The following is a 17,677-nucleotide window of genomic DNA, read 5'->3' as shown; positions in this document are numbered from 1 at the left end:
ACAGTAACTATTTTATGCTCCCCCTCAATTAAATTTCGACAGGGGGGCCTGCTAAAATGTAAGAAAGGTTAAAGTATTAAACACATGCAATAATTATCGATGCATTAAATATCTAGCAACTTGTAATTCCAACCGTGCGTATACAGGGTGTACGCTCGTGTCGGAATATACCAACTCGTAATGAGGGCCTAAGTGAAGTATTTTCTCCAGTTTGTAACAAAATGCATACTTGTGTTTACAACCTAGGGTGTCCTGGCCAGACTGAAGCTGCAGCCGTCGCAATATGTCGCCTATACCTGCATTAACCTAATTCTTGCATCTCTTATTTTATCTCTACCTTTTTAATCATCCTGATTGTATTTGTAACTTGTTCGTGTGTAATTCTGCTTATGTGACGTACTTGGTTCTATTGTAAAGCGCTCGGACACATTTGGGGAAAGTCCGCGCTGCATAAAACTGCATTTAAAGAAGAAATAAATAAAACCGTGAACGTAAATACTGAGAGGCGACATGAAAAGGAAGAAAGGCGCGCAGCTCGAGATGTTGTGACCTTCTTATCTGTTGTATTTTTAACAAGCTGGACACTCGCCGCGATCTCTCCCCTTTCTGCTCCTTCTTTCTGAGGAGTTAAGCCGGTGTCAGCGGGTGAGTGCATCAATCATCGACGGATCAGCAGCTCTGGGGAGGAGAGGAAACTCAAGGGGGCGGGCTGAACTGAGCCGGGGGAGCAGAGGAGGGGCAGCGAACGGAGAAAAAAAAAACTGTCCAGGTCTAGAAATAAGGGCGAAATGGGTTTGTGAAAGTTCACCCGTCACTTCTTCTGCCTCTCCAGCTTACACTCTGCAGCCTTATTTTCTGAGTGAACACACACAGGGGCCGTTACCGCTCCTGCTCTGCTGCTGGCAGGGTACACGGCGAATGACTGGCATCTGTGGGACTCGCAGCATCTCATCCCCCAGCCACCCCCAGACGACAAACACACAGGGGTGCGGAGGGCAAGCATAGACACCGGCAGCCTTAGCATCTGATAAGGCAGAAGGGGAGGGGATCAAGAGAGAGGCAAAGAGCTCCAGGGTGTCCATTGTGCACTGCTGCGCTCCCAGCACAAGGGAGCTGTCAGATCTGTGTTCAGGGGAGGAACGGGGGCAAGAAACAGGGGTGGACTGTGGCTGGGAAGAGACAGAGGCATCTTTCGGTGGAGCTGGAGAGGAGTATTGGGAGACAGCAAGCTCAGTCACCAGGCGGAGCAGGCATTGTCCAAGATCTTTGGGAAATCCCGCACACGAACTGATCTCGGAGGCAGAGTGAAAGGAGAAAGTGGTGCTTCTAATCCCGGCGACGCCTCCAGCGCACCCAGTGAGCAGAGTCGGTCCATCAGCGAGATGTCTCCACTGCTGCAGTGCCCTCTCCTGCTGTTGCTGTTAAACCTTTTCCTGCTCTCTGGAGTGAAGGCACAGAAACTCTCCGCCATCACGGTAAGGGCTGCTGAGTGTACGGAGGGAAATTCCCTCCTTGTAGAACCGATGCGTGTGATAGCAGGGCTTGCAGCTTTGCGCGCCCCTTGAAGCCCCCCAGTCGGGGAGGCTGGGAATCCGTGTGCCCTTCGGCCGCTCCCCCATCCTTGCCCAAGTCGCTCTGGCATTTCAGATGCATGCAGGCAGTAGAGGGACAGCTCGAGTTACCGTATTCAGTATTTTCGTTTCTGGCACGGTCATCTTTTTAAGTTTGTGAAACCTCGCGAGGGTGTTGGTGTACAGCATGCAGCGACACGCCTGCACGGTGACAGCCGAGTTACTTATCACCGGTTTTGCTTCACTTCTGTCAGTGGAAGTATGCAAGTTCATCTTTTTGGTATTCATTTTGAACTTTGCGGCAAAGTATATTCTAGTCAGATTTTGCAAAGATTTACTTCCTTTGAGCTGATAAGCGCCGACTCTCCCACAGGGGCAGCCTCATTCACTGTGGCCAGGAGGGCTTTTGTACACCCAGGAGCGGCCGACAACTGCTCCTCACCTGCCCTCAATCAACACAATTTCGAGACAAAATCTGTAAATACTTGACTTTAGATAACAGCAGATCCGAATGACGCTCTGCTTGCACCGTCATCGATTGAACACATGTTAATGACAGGTAGCCAGAAAGGACGTTCTAATGGACGTGCATTCACCTCTTTCACGTGTGTGGCACCGATGATGGTGCTAGCAGAACCCCCTGGTCACAGTAAGAGGTTGCTGCTGTGGGAAGTGCAATGCTTAACTGGAGCCGTGGTTGCAGGTAGGACCCAACGGCACACTTTTTTGGGGACCGGGACATATTTTTAATCATCAGACTTTCTCCTAGAGCGAGAGAGAGTGAGAAAAGCAGCGACGTTTGAAAGCAGGGGGAAGTCAAAGACAGAAAACTAGTGGCGAATGGAGAATGCAGGGATGAAATGTAAACCTACAAGGGTGGCAGGGACAGAAAGAGTACATTAGTGGATGAAAAGAGGCATGAGGTGAAAAAAGGAGTCAGTCTTGGTATCCAGCAATCCCGACATTAAGCACCAACGCCTGCATGCCTCCTAGAAAAATGCCCCCCCCCCCCCCAACTTATGTTTTTTTTTACAAGTAAAGCGCTGGGGAGACTCCAAATGTTGCATTTACTATAACGCACATTGTCAGAACACATGGCACTCGGGGCTTAGAAACTTTCGTGGATGATATACACGTGTTTTATTGTGACGTTCGTGCAATAGCCGCCCTCCCACCCCCACACACTGCGGGCGCTGCGAAGTCCACACTCAGTGGGCTCTTTTTGAAGGGAAGATGCGCTCACTGATGTTGTGTGGTAGGCTGGGTGGAGGCGGTGTTGCAGTCCCAAAGCTTGGGAACATTGGGCTCAACGTTGAACACTGCAGACAAAGGCTGAGCAGACTCCTCCACTCACTTTCATCAGCACCAGTAGTTTGCAAAGTGCCCCGAGCAGTGCAGTTTAGAGATGAGGACATACTGAGCATTTCAGAGCCTTGGGGTGGCGCTATTGGCAGTTCATGGCTACTGTCATGTCCTTTTAGAGGGGGGTTAAATAGCACAGCCATAACAATATCACTGGGGGCCAACTCCTCCTGTTTGTGGTAAAACCAAATAACATAATGTAACACCACCAACATACACTCTGATGGGAGTAAAGGGCAGTATATTAAATAATTCAATGTTCAAGTCCCACTCGCAGGAGACCTATTTATGTATTCACGAGCGATAATCATGATGAAGTAAGTGTCTTTTAGTCCTTATATGGTGCAGGTACTGAACCATGTCATGGGTCGTCTCAACTTGTTGCTGGAATAAGAATTTACCTTGAAAAAACAAAAGACAAGAGGCATTTGGCAAAATAGGAGCAGCTGGTTTAATTAATCGCTTTTGCTGGGAAACATCCACACAAACGAGTCTGTGGACTGTCTCAACATACACTCATTCCGAATGCCATTATATACAGTTTTTGGAGCATCATAAAACAATGTCAATGTTATTTTAGAGAAAGGAATGTAGGTCTAGTATGGGGTGTAAACAGGCCATTGGAAAATGAATGCAGGTGGGTCTCGACCTTGCGTGAACACAATGAGGGCCAGTGGATAAAGTGTCCAGATGTCAGGTATGGAGGGGCGCGTGATCACTGCGTGTACTGTTTGTACTGTGATCTGGGTAGCTGAGTGTTCCTTACTTAATGTGGCATCTAACTTTATGGTGTTTTTGGAACGTGTGCACCCTTCTGGCCATATGTGCTTTACTGAGGTCAATCTCCTGGGACCATTGTGGTTTTGCTGCCTATCTGTGGGACTGATCTGGGTTTTTCCTGTTCACGTGTTTGTCCGGCTAGTTACGTGCCACCCCACCTGTGATCTGTCAATCAGTAGCCTCAGGCCTAGGTCGCAGGGCCTGCCTGGCCGAGTATTTCTTACTTGGGGTTGATGGAGAGGTCATCTTGGGAAATTTCGACAACAGTGACTTGGTCTCGTTTTTAAATATTCATGTATCGTTGTGTAGATTGACATCAATATCAACAAACTTGCTACCATTATTTATTGTTTGGCCTGCCATCAGGTGGGCCTGGCCTGAGAGAGCAGTCTCTTCTGCCAGGGGTATGGATCACAAGGCAAGCAGGGGACACGATACCCATATTCCGCAAAAGATTACAAACCGGCAGTTTTGAAATCCCCCTGGAGCTTGTTGCTAAGTGGTAATGCTGGAGAGACCTAACTGGATATTGCACTTCCATGTTAAATAGGAAGCAGAAACGAGATACACACTGCTTTCTGGGCCTTTAGGGGCAGATGGTTACACCTGTTTTCAACATTGGAGTGAGGTGAATCATTTACTCTATCATGAGGAAGACCGCACTTGAGCAACCTACTGACTAGGGATTGAAATATCTAGATTTCGTTGAATGGACTTAATAACAATTAGGTGGAATTTTACAAAATAAATCTGCCTAGGTAATATATCTGGATAGTAAAGGCGCCCATCATATAGTTCACATGTGTCTGAGATATTTGTAACTTTTGTTTCATTATTGTCACAAGCACTGCTCCTGTATTTAAGAGACAATCATCCACTGACCGGCATGTCTCAGAAGAAAAGAGATGGGTCTCTTTAAAACGACTGAGAATCGACTCTCAGACCAATATCATGATTATGCTTCGTGCCTGTTAATTACAGTGCAGCGCGCGAGCAGATATTGTATGGCAGGCAGGTGGGGTAAAAGCAGATCATGCAATGCCTATTTCGCCTTAACCCCTTCGCCGCGGCAGGAATTCCGCCGCGGCGCTGGGGGGGGGTTTGGGGGCAGCGCGGTGGCGCTGTGCTCGTGACGGAACCGCTCCGTCACGAGCCACGGTTGAGCTGTGCTTATGACGGAGTGGTTCCGTCACGTCTCCGCCCACTGCGCTAATCGCCCGCACAGGCGGGGAATTAGCGCCGCGCGAGCGGAGCGGCGGCCAACGGCCGCAGCATGACGGAACCACTCCGTCATGAGCACAGCGCAACCGTGGCTCATGACGGAGTGGTTCCGTCATGAGCGGGGAAGGGGTTAAAGACAAATGTCCAGAGTCTAGGTACTCAATGCAAGGATTTGTAATTATCTTGGGATACAAAATGAAGTGAGGCAAAACTGGCCACAGTTAAGAGTCACCTCTGAGTGGAGACCATCGGGTCTCTAGATATGTATAACTAACTCCAACAAGCATTGGCATAGCCAATAGGTCTCGCTTTTGGGACCTTATAAGTATTTAGTTATGCAGCACAATATCCTTGGTGCAACAACATCAACCGTTGCATAGCTAAACACTTATAAGGTCCCCAAGGCAAGACCTATTGGCTATGCCAATGATTGTTATAACTATCACTATTTAATATTCTACAGATATCAATGCTCACGGGTACGATGCAAATTTTGGCATTGATTCTGTGTTATTGTGGCACCTTGGGTAATCACACTTTTATTATTATTATTATTTGGATTTGTAATGCGCATGGCTGCCACAGCAACGAGGCGTCCCAGCGCAGCAGTCAGAACCCAAAACGAGAGCCAGGTCAGTTATCGGGGTTAGATGCTCATGCTCAGTTTCTGTTTCCTGAATGTCTGTACAGTCAACATCTTTCTAAATGTGGGCTCTAGTTTAGGCCTTGGATGTGCCTAAACATCATAGAAAAATAATATTTTATGGCAGCTAAACTCAGTGGCACTATTTAGAATAATAGAAATACAGGTTCAACTTTCTTAGTGTTACAAATTTGGGACTGGCGGCATTCTTCCCCATGACTGTGAGAAAGTTAATTCATGTATCAAGGGCCTGATTAAGAGTTTAGCAGTCCGGGTACTCTGTCCCAAATATGACGGAGTACTCTCCTGCCAAAGCTTTGGTCCACCTGCCTTATTTTGAGACAGGCATACCTTAAGTATTCTGTTTACGGACCCTCTGTTGGCTTCATCAATGGAATACTTCCTCTAACCGCTCAGGATGGTAGGACCCAAAATTCCACGCCTACCAGACCTAATAGCTTAATATTTCAAACAACAATATGAATGCTGCTAAGATTTCTTGAGGGATAACCCTGAACATTTTAAAGTCTTCTTATGTTGAGACCAACAACACTTGCCAGTGCACATAAACATGTATTATTGGCTGCATTTCTTTGAGAACAATGACACCCCATTGCATTATATTGTACCAGAAACATAATGGGAGCCCCAACAAGTAATTTTGATTCGACTCTGAGAATGGCTCCACCCCAACTTTTCAAGGTATTAACCCCCCCAAGCTGTGGGTCTAGTTGCGCTCCTGGCAAGGATTATCCAAGTTCAAAGGTAATTATAAATTAGTAGGGATTGGAGATAATTACATGGAATTGGAAATGAGCAGAAGCAAAAGCAGAAGGAAAATGGGAATGAGAGTGCAGTTGTGGAAACAAAAGAAGACAAGGAATGCTGTGAAGACAAGGAATGCTGTACTGGGATCATGCAGATGAAGATCTCTGAATGCAAGTGATGTTTGAGTGAGTCACTCAGGGTTGAAAATAGTGCAGGAGATTGTGGAGCTGAGAATGGTGCAGCGGTGTCCAGTGGGGTACATAGCATTAGGGCAAAAAAGGAGCTATGTGTTATGATTTTGCTTTAGAGTTTGTTTTTAATCTTAATGGCAGGCTTATACAACAGTCTCCCGTATCTAGGCTGTCAACTGTGCAACTGGGTTAGTAAACTTCCATGCTGTTGTTCATTATGCATTTGTCTATAATCAATGTAATGTTAAGGTTATTATTCTAGTGTTGTTTCTTTTGCCCTTCTTTCTTTTATTTTCATATTGTTACAGTTTTATAGAAAGAATGGGACAAAGACTTGTTGTAATCAACTGTTTAGTATAATGCATCCTCCCCATTGATGTTCTGTTTCCTGCTGCTCAGCCAGTGTGTGAGGTCATTAGAATGTTGAAGAAGTTTGTGTTTGGATTCAGTGAGTTGGAGTGGATGGGCTGAGCAGCAAGGATACTGCTCCTGGTGGGGCGTTCCTGTAACTAAGTTAAATAAACCTCCATCTATAACCTACAGGTATCAATCTTATTTGTAACAAGACTCTGGGAGCATCCAAGGGATTGTAAAGTCCAAGGCACGTATACATATTAAAGATGCTTTATTGTAGATTGAAACACCGATACAGAAGAGCACCATAATGCACAGCTTCCCTCGCTCAGTCTTCTCTACGTCTCTCCTAGGAATTCCACTGAAAAGTAGAATGCGAATAACCAGTGCAGGTGCCAGAGAACACAGCTAGCGACGACATAGGTACATTAGGCATAAATCTGACATACGTATGAACAAAACAGGGATTCCATAACAAGGTATTAAAAAATGTTCACAGAGGCTTTCTTTGAGGTACTTACAGTGGGCTTGCTGTGTGTCTCTGTATGATGCCACCCTGCGAGTTACTGAGCCAAAAAACAACAATGTTGTTACTTCATTTTCACTGTAAAAAAGTTACGGAGATTTAAAATGTTTTTAAAAGGTACTGAAGCTACAGAACAGTTCAACAAATCAGAATGAAAGCAGTAGAACCAATCAATGCCTAGAAGGCACCCACTGAACACGAACTCATTCAATTGGTGCCACACCTTGCAATTCTTTTTTATTAATCACGGCCCGGGTTGCCAGAGACCCACAGAGTGTGTCGTTAGTCAATTAGTGCAGCCTGGTAAAAACAAATGAGTGCTTGCTTCACCAAGCATATGTTTCAGCAAACCATTGCTTTCGAGTAAAGCAACAAAGCGGTTAACATAAAACTGAGTCAAAGTACGACACGTTCAACGGACCTCTTGAGAAAGCCCCTGTGCTCTTCTCGCCGTTCACTTTTTTCTAATTCTCGCGATATTGTTTATGTAGTTGCTAGGTAACACGCCGCAAAAACTAGCACAGCTACTTATCTGAGTGCCGGAAGATGGCGGAGTCTCGGAGCAGGTCTGCGCTCACCTCTGCAGGTGGAAAGGTAAGTCTGCTCTCAGTGTTTTTTTACTGCGCGTTCAGAGTGCTTTTCAGAGAGAAATGCATGGCGCCTCTGTCCCTGTAGTATTATTCTCCCCCTAAGTTCTCCGAGCAGTACAATCTGCAGTCACGGGTCAGACACTTATACGACAGAGCAACTTGGCGTTATTTGCAGGTTTTCTGTTCCACGTGTCACCAGGGAGCCGTTTGTGCCCAGAATGACCTCTGAATACTGTCTACCTTTCTTTATGACTCTTTTGTACGCACTTTAGCCTATAGATGACGTACTTATGTTCTTTTACCCAACACTATAAGCAAAGTACTCATTTAACGAAGGGCTGGTCTAGAGCTGCCGACTGGAACTGGGGAACCAGGTTCGAGTGCTGGCTTAGAATCAACATCCTGCTACTCTGGGCAAATCATTTAATCTCCCAGTGCCTAAAAGCAAAAACAACAACTGTGCACGCTGAAGAGAAAAAAAAAAAGACGAGGAGAGCAGGAGGCAGCAGGGGTAGGGGAGAGAGTAGGGGGCCTGCGTCTGTTTCCCTTGAGGGAGCGAGCAGGATCAATATGTTTGTAATTAACACATGGTTTGAAAGCTCGCTCCCGCAAGGAAATCGCCAGACGTGCACGCGCTGCATTGAAAGCTATGCAATGCGTGCACGTTTTTGGCTGAAATGCTGAAGCGATTTCAATAGGTCTTTTTCCTATGCAGCGCATGCGCACTGCGTAGGCGAGACCTAAAAATGATTTGGGATCAACAATTAGGTTAATATCCCTGCTTTTACCCGTTCACCCGCCCCAAATCCTCATCGCATCTAGCAACGGACCTACCTACCTTACCCTGATTACGCCGATGAATGATCCCGACCTCCCTTTCGCCTCACACCGTCGATGCCAAATGCCAGGATTGTGCCCAGCAGTTGTGCCCAGGACTTCGAAACCTGTGTCGGTCTGGTGAGTCGGATCCAGCCCGCAGCCTAACCCATAGTCTCTCCTGCCCGTGGGCCAGGATCGAGCCCCTCCGGCAGGGTGGAGCCGAGAACGAGCCCCCCGGAGCAGTACAGCAGCCCTGTTACCATCTACTGTCTCCTGTGAGTCGGAGCCTGCCTGCAGTGCAATCACGGTGGTGCCGAGAATGGCGGAGCCGCCTGCAGTACAATCATGGATAGAGCCCGCAGCCCAACCCATAGTCTCTCCTGCCCGTGGGCCAGGATCGAGCCCCTCTGGCAGGGTGGAGCCGAGAACGAGCCCTCCGGAGCAGTACGTCAGCTCTGTTCCATCTACTGTCTCCGGTGAGTCGGAGCATGCCCACAGTGCAATCACGGTGGCGCCGAGAACGACGGAGCCGCCCGCAGTATGACCACAAAGCCTCTCCGGTCCGTGGGCCAGGATCGAGCCCCTCCGGCCTGGTGGTGCCGAGAACGAGCCCCCCGGAGCGGTCCTGCAGCCCTCCCCCTTACCTTCCCGCCGTACAGCCCAAAGACTCTCCTGCTCGTGGGCCAGGATCGAGCTCCTCTGTTGCGCCAAGAACCAGTCCCCCCGGAGTGGTCCTGCAATTCAGCTCCTCTACATCGCCAACTGACTCCGGTGAGTCGGAATCTGCCCGCAGTGCAACTCAAAGCCTCTCTGGCCCGTGGGCCCGGATCGAGCCTTCCGGATCTCACTCGAGAGTATGCTCTGTGCGTTTCTAGTCTCCAACAACCATAATGCTACGTGAAGTGCCGCCTAACGCTCCTTTCACTACTTCATGAACCCTCCCCCTCCCTTCGTCAAACTCGATGGATGTTCCTCCGCCTGCTTGCCGTTGCTGATACTCTCGACCCTTCAACAGTCTGCGCCTTCCCGCTCCTGCTTACAGCCGCCGTTGCGTGCATCCTCGTACCTCGGAGCCTTCCTGCCCCCGTATACAGCCAACGCCGTGAAAGCCAGCTCTTCGTTGTCACTGGCCTGTCTGCGCCCGGGCTCACTGCCAGCGCAGCCTTCCTCCCGAACGTGGATGCTCTCTACGATGCGCACGCTCCTATCATGGACTATTCACTGACCTGATCTCCCTGGGGGTAAGTGCCCACATATGTCCGATTACCCGAGACCGCACCTTATCTCCGAACTGTTGACAATATTTTGAACAGCCTAAAATAGCAGCTCCCAATTACCAATGAGAGCTAGTGCAGAACATATGGGCCTACTACATAACACTGTTTAATTCTAACCTAACTGGCCTCTCCGGTCCGCTGATTGACTCCCTAATGCTTTTGGGCTTACTGTAAAAGCATGGTTGGGGGGCCCCTGATCTCTTTAGAGTTTAGGGTATCCACTGCTATAAATGTTGTATACTGCAGTTAAATGTCTCTTTAGAGTTTATAGTATATACTGCATATTAATGTATGATAACTACCACCCCAGCCTGCTGCTCATTTCCTGATTGCGACTGGGATTTCTACACCTGGCCTGGCGCTTCGTTTGCCCCGATCTCACTCTAGCCAAATTGACCCAACTGCTGAAAGTATTGCCTTTCCTGATTGCGTCTGGGCGTTATTTAAGTGCGCGCCTGACGCCTCTATTGCCCTGATCTCACTCTCATTCCGAATGACCCAACAGAGTAAAGTATCGCCTATGTTAAATCTATGATTGTCTATAGTTGACTGCTCCTGACTACTAATAGGTTTGAACCTCAAGGGAGGAAGCTCTCCTCCCTTCAACTCTTATACCAATCTCTCTTACATCAACCATGTGCCCGCCTAACCCAACCCGGAACTCTAATCTTGTGCGTTACGGACCCAACTCCTGGTCCATTAACTACCCAGACAAAATGACCAGTAATGCTAAAAAAACTTCAAGCATAGTACTCTAAAACAACACCCGGAAATACTAATTGTAGATAACTACCACACAGCGACCAACGGCAACACGAAAACTAACTTAATTTTTTACACAAATCACCCGTCGAAATTGAAAAACACCTTCTTTCTTCACCTTCAAGTCGCCAAGTCAGTAATCATTCCCTATGGTGAAATAATCTCAACTACCATCTCCTCTACCTTCAAAGGGGAACTCACCATTTCCATCTACAGAACTGGAACCATTCTCATACAGGCCACCGGCCTGCGCCTCACCACTTTTGACCGCCACTTCCTCACACTACTCTCCTCGTTAACTCAACTGAGCCTTCAAACCCTTTCTCCCCTATCCCCTCCACCTTCACTAATGACGTGGAACTGATCCAATCTCCCTGCCCTGAAGAGCCACTCTTCAACTCATGGACATCCACCATCACTCACTACAATCACACTACCCCGATCATTACTCTCCGTCGTCAAACACCCACCATTATTACATCAACTGATCTCACCAGGAACAGCAAGCTCACACTTAACAAACACCACAAGGCTGATCTCGATCTAGACAGCTAGGACACTAACCACAGCCCTCCCGCGACTGAAACCATCTCAGGCACTCCCCTCTCAACCCCGATAATCCAAACCCTCCCTCACAATCTACCCCTTCCTCCTACACAGTCACTTTTCCCCCGGCCCTTACTTCCCCCATGTCCAACATCATCTCCAATCCAGCGGTCTCTCTCCCCCCTACTACCACTGCCCAATCCCCTTCCGATGTCCCACATCCACATGCACACCCTGTCTCCACCGCTAATCTTACTGACAATCCCCATGACATCCCCATGTCCAACATCTTGACCGATCCAGCAGACACTTTCCCCCCTATTATCACTGCCCACTCCCCTTCCGCCATCCCACATCCACATACACATCCTGCCTCCATTGTCATTCCCCGGAACTCTGACTTTCTACCTAAAATTTCTCTCCCTCCTCCCTTGGACATTGGACTCACTACTCCTCCTCCAAACACCTTGAATGGGAGCATTACTAACCCGGCTCCCCGCGTCCAACCTCTACCCTCTCCTAATCCCACTGATTCCCTCCAATCCCCGACCCATGTTCTCTCTCCCTCCGTAGACCCAAGTCATGCTCGGTCCCTGTCAGAAACATTAAGCTTTTTCAACTCAATAGCACAGCAACTGAACAGAATGGAGTGGAAAATTAACTCCCTTGCTGCCGATTTCCTATACTTACAACAAGACCTTCCCAACAGGACCAAGCCACCGTGCTCCCTCTCCCCAGATAGATTTGCTCCTACCCCCCTCAATACCGCTTCCGTGGCCCCACAGAGCACTCCTCGACCCTCTATTCCGTCGGCGAGTCAGGCACTTTGACCCAACCGGGATCCCCACCCCTTTTCGGTACCGAAACCTGATGAGATCAGCGACTCTTACCTCGCTTTGAGCCAGAATTCTGCCCCTTTCCCCATCCCTGTTATTGTTGGCACTAACAGAATCCCTAAAACTGCCCTCTCACCTAGACCTCCTGCTCAGTACTCCTCTATCCACCTAGCTCCCCCCGTCATCAAGGCTTCCCGCCCTCTCTCTTGCATGCTCCTAAACTGCAGATCAGAAGTACAACACGCCACAGACATTGCTGAAGCTCTACTCGCTGAAGAAACAGACATCGCTTTCTTCACAGAATCCTGGCTCAATGTTCACTCCACCCCCAATTCTTGACATTCTCACCCCTCCAGGGTACAACATCATCAGACAAGACAGGCCGATCAAAACTGGTGGGGGACTAGCCATCATTCACAAAGCTGGAATTCAGATAACCAAACTTAAACCTATAGAATACCTATCGTTTGAATACCTGGGTGTCGAACTCACCGCCAAGGGCACCTCATCCATCAAATTTCACACCATCTACCATCCTCTTGGAGAGTGTACCCTCTTCACCGAAGAACTTACAGACCTAATAACACGTTTCTCCCTGACAGACACAAAAGACGTGTTCCTGGGTGAACTCAATATCCACTGGAACGACCCAGAAGGCTCCACTGTCCAGAACCTATCCAACCTACTTGAAATATACAACCTCAAACAACTCTGCAATGAACCAACTCACATCAAAGGTGCAACACTGGATGCGATCATTACCTAACCTGACTGGTACGACCACCATCTCATTTTGTTCAAGATCGACGCACTTGTCAGCCACCAACCTATTTGTGATGACAAACCTAAGCACTGGACCAGGAACATCAAAGAAGTCCCTTTAACCGAACTTGAATCCAGGATTCATGCCCATCTACAACTCCAACCCTCCACCTGGACGGCCGATGACCTCACTACACACTTTAATTCAACAATGACAGAGGTTTTAGACCAAGTAGCTCCACTCAAACTCAAACAAATGAGGCGAACAAAATCTAAACCCTGGTTCAACGCGGATCTTAATAACGAAAGGCGTCAACTCAGACAAACGGAAAGGTCTTGGAGACTAAACCCTTCGACCTTGCACCTATCGCAACCTAGATCTGCTCGGCTAGCTTACAAAAAACACACTTTTTGGTGAAAAGGCGTCTTTCTTCCGCAGCCAACTAGATCTGGCAAAAAACAGACCGAGAGAACTCTTCAACATTGTCAAAAGCCGATGGGGCGACAGGCACGCTGCGAGTTTTCAGCGTGGGTGGTTGGGGGCCCACTTAGCAGGGAGGCAGGGAGGGGGGTTTGGCTTGGGTGGGGACGGTTGGGGCTTGGGGGTTGTTTCTGGTTAGCTCATGGTTGCTCACACTTCAATGCATGGCAGAGTCGTAGGCAGGGCAGAGGAGGTGGGAGGACGATCTCGTTAACTCATGGGGCCTGGTATGGGAAGCGGTGATCAATCGCAACTGCGAATCTGGACGTGAAATGTAAATGGGTTGGGCAACAAGATTAAGAGAACACTGGTACTACAACACGTGAAGCGCCACTCCCCGGATGTGGTGTTCCTTCAAGAGACGCACCTTCGGGGCAATAAGTGCAAGGCCCTAGACCGCTTCGGCTATAAGTTGGTGGTTCATTCGGGATTCACGTCGGGTTCCAGGGGGGGTGGGGGTCCTTGTTCGAGCCGCCCTGCCCCAGATCGTTAATAGGGTATGGACGGAGGACTCCGGGTGCATGGCGTCAGTTGCAGGTAAATGGGAAGGGAGGCTCCTAGTTCTCTGTTCGTGTTACGTTCTGCCCGGCCTTCAGGCCCCGACGTTTCAGAAGCTGGGGGCACACCTGCTGGGCCTGCCTCAGGGCTTCCTTGTGCTCGGCGATGAGACCAATGCGGTCATGGATGCTGACTGGGATCGTTCAGGGGCGCGGTGGGGCAATAGAGGGGAAATGGGTTTGCGGGGCTTCACGGCAGCGATGGGCCTTGGAGACGTTTGCCACTCGCTTCATCCATCCCTGCGGCAATACACGTTCTACTCAGCCAGGCATGGGTCCTTCTCTAGACTAGATCATATTTTCGCTAGGGAGGTCCTTTGGGTGACTTTGTGGACTCTAGCATTCTGGCCCGGGGGATTTCGGACCACTCCCCGGTGGAGGTGGTCCTTTCGGGGGCAGCAACCGCTCGGGCAGCCTTTCCCAGGCTTGACCCATGGCGCCTTCGAGACGACCTCATGAGGGATAAACTGCGGGAAGGCTCCCGGCAGTACTTTGCTGATAATCAGGGATTGGTCGACTCTCAGCTTACCGTGTGGGAAGCGTACAAGACGGTCCTTAGAGGCCAGGCCCAGGCGCTGATTGGAATCCAAAAGAAGGAGGAATCCCGGCAGATTCAGCAACTGGAACGGGAAATAGAGGAATTAGAGCGCAGGGCAGGCGGGACCCCCTCGACAGACCTGGCCCACACCCTGGCACTCAAGCAGCAGGAACTCAGGTCGTTAGCTGACGGCGAGGCACGGGCCTACTCCCTGGCCACGCAGCGTAGGCTCTACGATGCGGGGGACAAGAGTATGAAATTGCTGGCATGGCTCGAGCGCCGAGATCGCAAGAGATCCTGGGTGGCGAGGGTGCGGGACGCTTCTGGGTCTTTGGTGGACACGGGTGTGGACATAGTCGAAGCATTTGCTTCCTACTATGAAGGGGTCTACTCACCGGTCTGCACCAGGTCGGAACGGGACTGTGAAGAGTTCTTGAGAGATTTTGTACTCCCGGCTCTCTCCCAGGATCAAGCAAGCCGTCTGGATTCCGTCCTAACGGGGGCGGAGCTCGGGGAAGCCCTTAACTCCCTGCAGGCAGGGAAGGCACCGGGGCCTAATGGGATTCCGGTGGAACTATATAGGAGCCACGCGAGTGTGATTATTGACCCGCTGCGGAACATGCTCCTTGAGGCACGTGAGGTGGGTAGGCTCCCGCCAGATCAGCAAGCAGCCACGATAGTCGTCATCCACAAGGCTGGGAAACCGGTGGACCTTTGCTCGTCCTACCGGCCCATCTCGCTCTTAAACATGGAGGCCAAAGTATTGGCTAAGGCCTTTGCAACAAGATCATTGTCGGTTCTACCGGACCTTGTTCAGGTCGACCAGTCAGGTTTCATGCCCCATAGGAGCACCCGGCATAATCTGAGAAGGCTGTATGGAGTCCTGTATATGACGGAGGCGGTTGGTGATACTCAAACGGCCCTGATGTCCCTAGATGCATCAATGGCCTTCGATAGTATCGAGTGTCCATACCTATTTATGGTCCTCCAGAAGCTGGGCTTTGGCCCGATCTTTTGTAGCTGGGTGAGGCTACTGTATGAGCAGCCGGTAGCAAGGGTGCGGGTGAATGGTGCGCTGTCCCGAACGTTTAATCTGAGGAGGGGGACCAGACAGGGGTGCCCTTTGTCCCCGCTGCTTTTCACCCTCGCTCTCGAGCCATTGGCGCATTGGATTAGGCGGGACAGATCTTTTTGGGGCTTGGCACTCAACGACGATTGGGAAGAGCGTATATCCCTATACGCGGACGATATTGTCCTCTACATGGCCCGCCCCTATCACTCGATCGCCCAGGCGCTACACCTTTTCGAGTTGTTTGGGAGCAACTCTGGCTTCTCCATCAATTGGTCCAAGTCTCTCATTTATCCCCTCTCTGGCCCGCCACCGAGAGTCCCGACGGGATGCTCGGCGTCGATAGAAACCAAAGGCTTCCGGTACTTGGGGATTTATGTCACCAGAGATAGCGTGGAATTCCTGGCTCAAAACATTAAACCGCATCTGGTGAGGCTCGCCTCCGATGTGGCCCACTGGCGGTCCCTGCCTCTCACCATTGCTGGACGGGCTGCCCTGTTTAAAATGCTGGGTCTGCCGCGGCTCCTGTATGTCCTGGGGAACACGCCGTACCCAATCCCGAGCGGAGTGTTCAAGCGCATATCTCGATCGCTCCGTACGCTACTGTGGGAGGGTGGTAGCCCGAGGATAGCGATGCGTAAACTCACACGAGGAGTGTACGATGGGGGATTGGCCCTCCCAGATGTCCAACTATACTACTGGGCTTCCCAATTGCAGGTGGTGAACGATTGGGTGTATGCGGCGGTTTCAGAACCTGCCTATTGGGTTGACAGGTATGTTATGCCGGGAAGCTCCTGCGAGCCGCTCCTATACTCGCGCCGGTGGCGTGGAGCCCTGCCTTCTCATACGGAGGTGGTGCTGCAGTGTTGGCGGGAAGCAAATCGTTTCCTGGGATGGACGGGCACCCTGACCGGGAGGACCCCTCTGTGGGTGGGGGATTCCCTGCCAGAGGTTAAGGGACTCGTGGGTTTTAAGGGCTGGAGGTTGATTGGAATAGAGTATCTGGGGGATGTCTGGATAGGAGAGGCCCCCACATCCTTTGAGTACCTCCAACGAGAATTCCGTATGCACGAGTCCCAGCGGTTTCATTATCTTCGCCTTATGCATGCCTTGCGGTCCCATGTGCGCTCGGACGCCTCTATTCCAGAGTATTCTCCCATGGAGGACAGGCTTTTGTTGGATCCCATCATAGGTAGGCCTACGACTACAATTTATCTTAAACTCATAAATAATATGCCTGACCCATTGGTGTCCTTTCGGGAGAGGTTGGAGGTAGACCTAGGTTGCCTCGACAATGAAGATTGGCAGGATGCTTTGCAGAGCCCGCGCGGGGTGGCCATTCGGGTAAGGTTCCGCCTTGTGCAGCTTAAAATCCTACATCGAGTGTACTACCCGCGTACTCACCTCTTCGCCTGGGGTAAGAGCTTGTCCCCATTATGCGCGCGGGGACGCCAGGAGGAGGGGTCGTTCTATCATATCCTCTGGGAATGCCCGAACATAGTACCCTTTAGGACAAAGGTAGCTCGGACGATGTCAATCGTGGTGGGCTCGCAGGTCCCGGTGGAGCCCAAATGGCTTCTTCTTATGATTAAAGGTCCCACAGACTGGTCCAGATCTCACGAAATCTGGCTTGCGTTGGTGGCCGGAGTGGCGAAACGTAACATTGCCAGTTGTTGGGGGGCGCAGGAGCCGCCGCAGTGGGATCAGTGGCTGAGGGACTTGGATTGGTGTCAGAGGGCGGAAGAAACCATATATAAGGCCAGGGGCTGCGCAAAAAAGTGGCAACGGGTGTGGGGTCCATGGAAGAGGTTTCGGGGTGCTCGGGGGGGGGGGCGGAAGGGGGTACATGATGTGCGTAGTCCTTGGTTTATTATGTGGATTTGTATGGATACCATGCACAGGTATTAGTCACTATGCATTGTAATGATGGCTGTATTATGTTGAGGACTGTGAGCAAAGTTAATAAAAAGAGTTATAAAAAAAAACATTGTCAAAAGCCAAACAAACGGCACTCCCTCTCACGA

General features: G+C 50.0%; 1 protein-coding gene across 4 annotated transcripts in view; it reads left to right on the top strand.

Moving 5' to 3' along the window:
• Positions 1-685: 685 nt before the first annotated feature.
• Positions 686-17,677, top strand: part of SMOC2 (SPARC related modular calcium binding 2) — a 1,475,178-nt gene continuing 1,458,186 nt past the window's right edge. For 2 of the 4 annotated variants that reach the window (XM_085612114.1, XM_085612113.1), the window contains exon 1: positions 727-1,475. In XM_085612114.1, coding sequence (XP_085468240.1) covers positions 1,383-1,475 — 93 coding nt within the window. In that variant the 5' untranslated portion in view covers positions 727-1,382. Of the gene's footprint in view, positions 1,476-17,677 lie in introns of all 4 variants that reach the window. The other 2 variants (XM_085612111.1, XM_085612112.1) reach the window with 2 other exon arrangements.

Source organism: Triturus cristatus, chromosome 6 (genome assembly GCF_964204655.1).
Source record: "Triturus cristatus chromosome 6, aTriCri1.1, whole genome shotgun sequence".
Classification (NCBI taxonomy): Eukaryota; Metazoa; Chordata; class Amphibia; order Caudata; family Salamandridae; genus Triturus; species Triturus cristatus.
The sequence above is the reverse complement of the archived record's forward strand: the minus strand, read 5'-3'. Positions and strand labels throughout refer to the sequence as shown.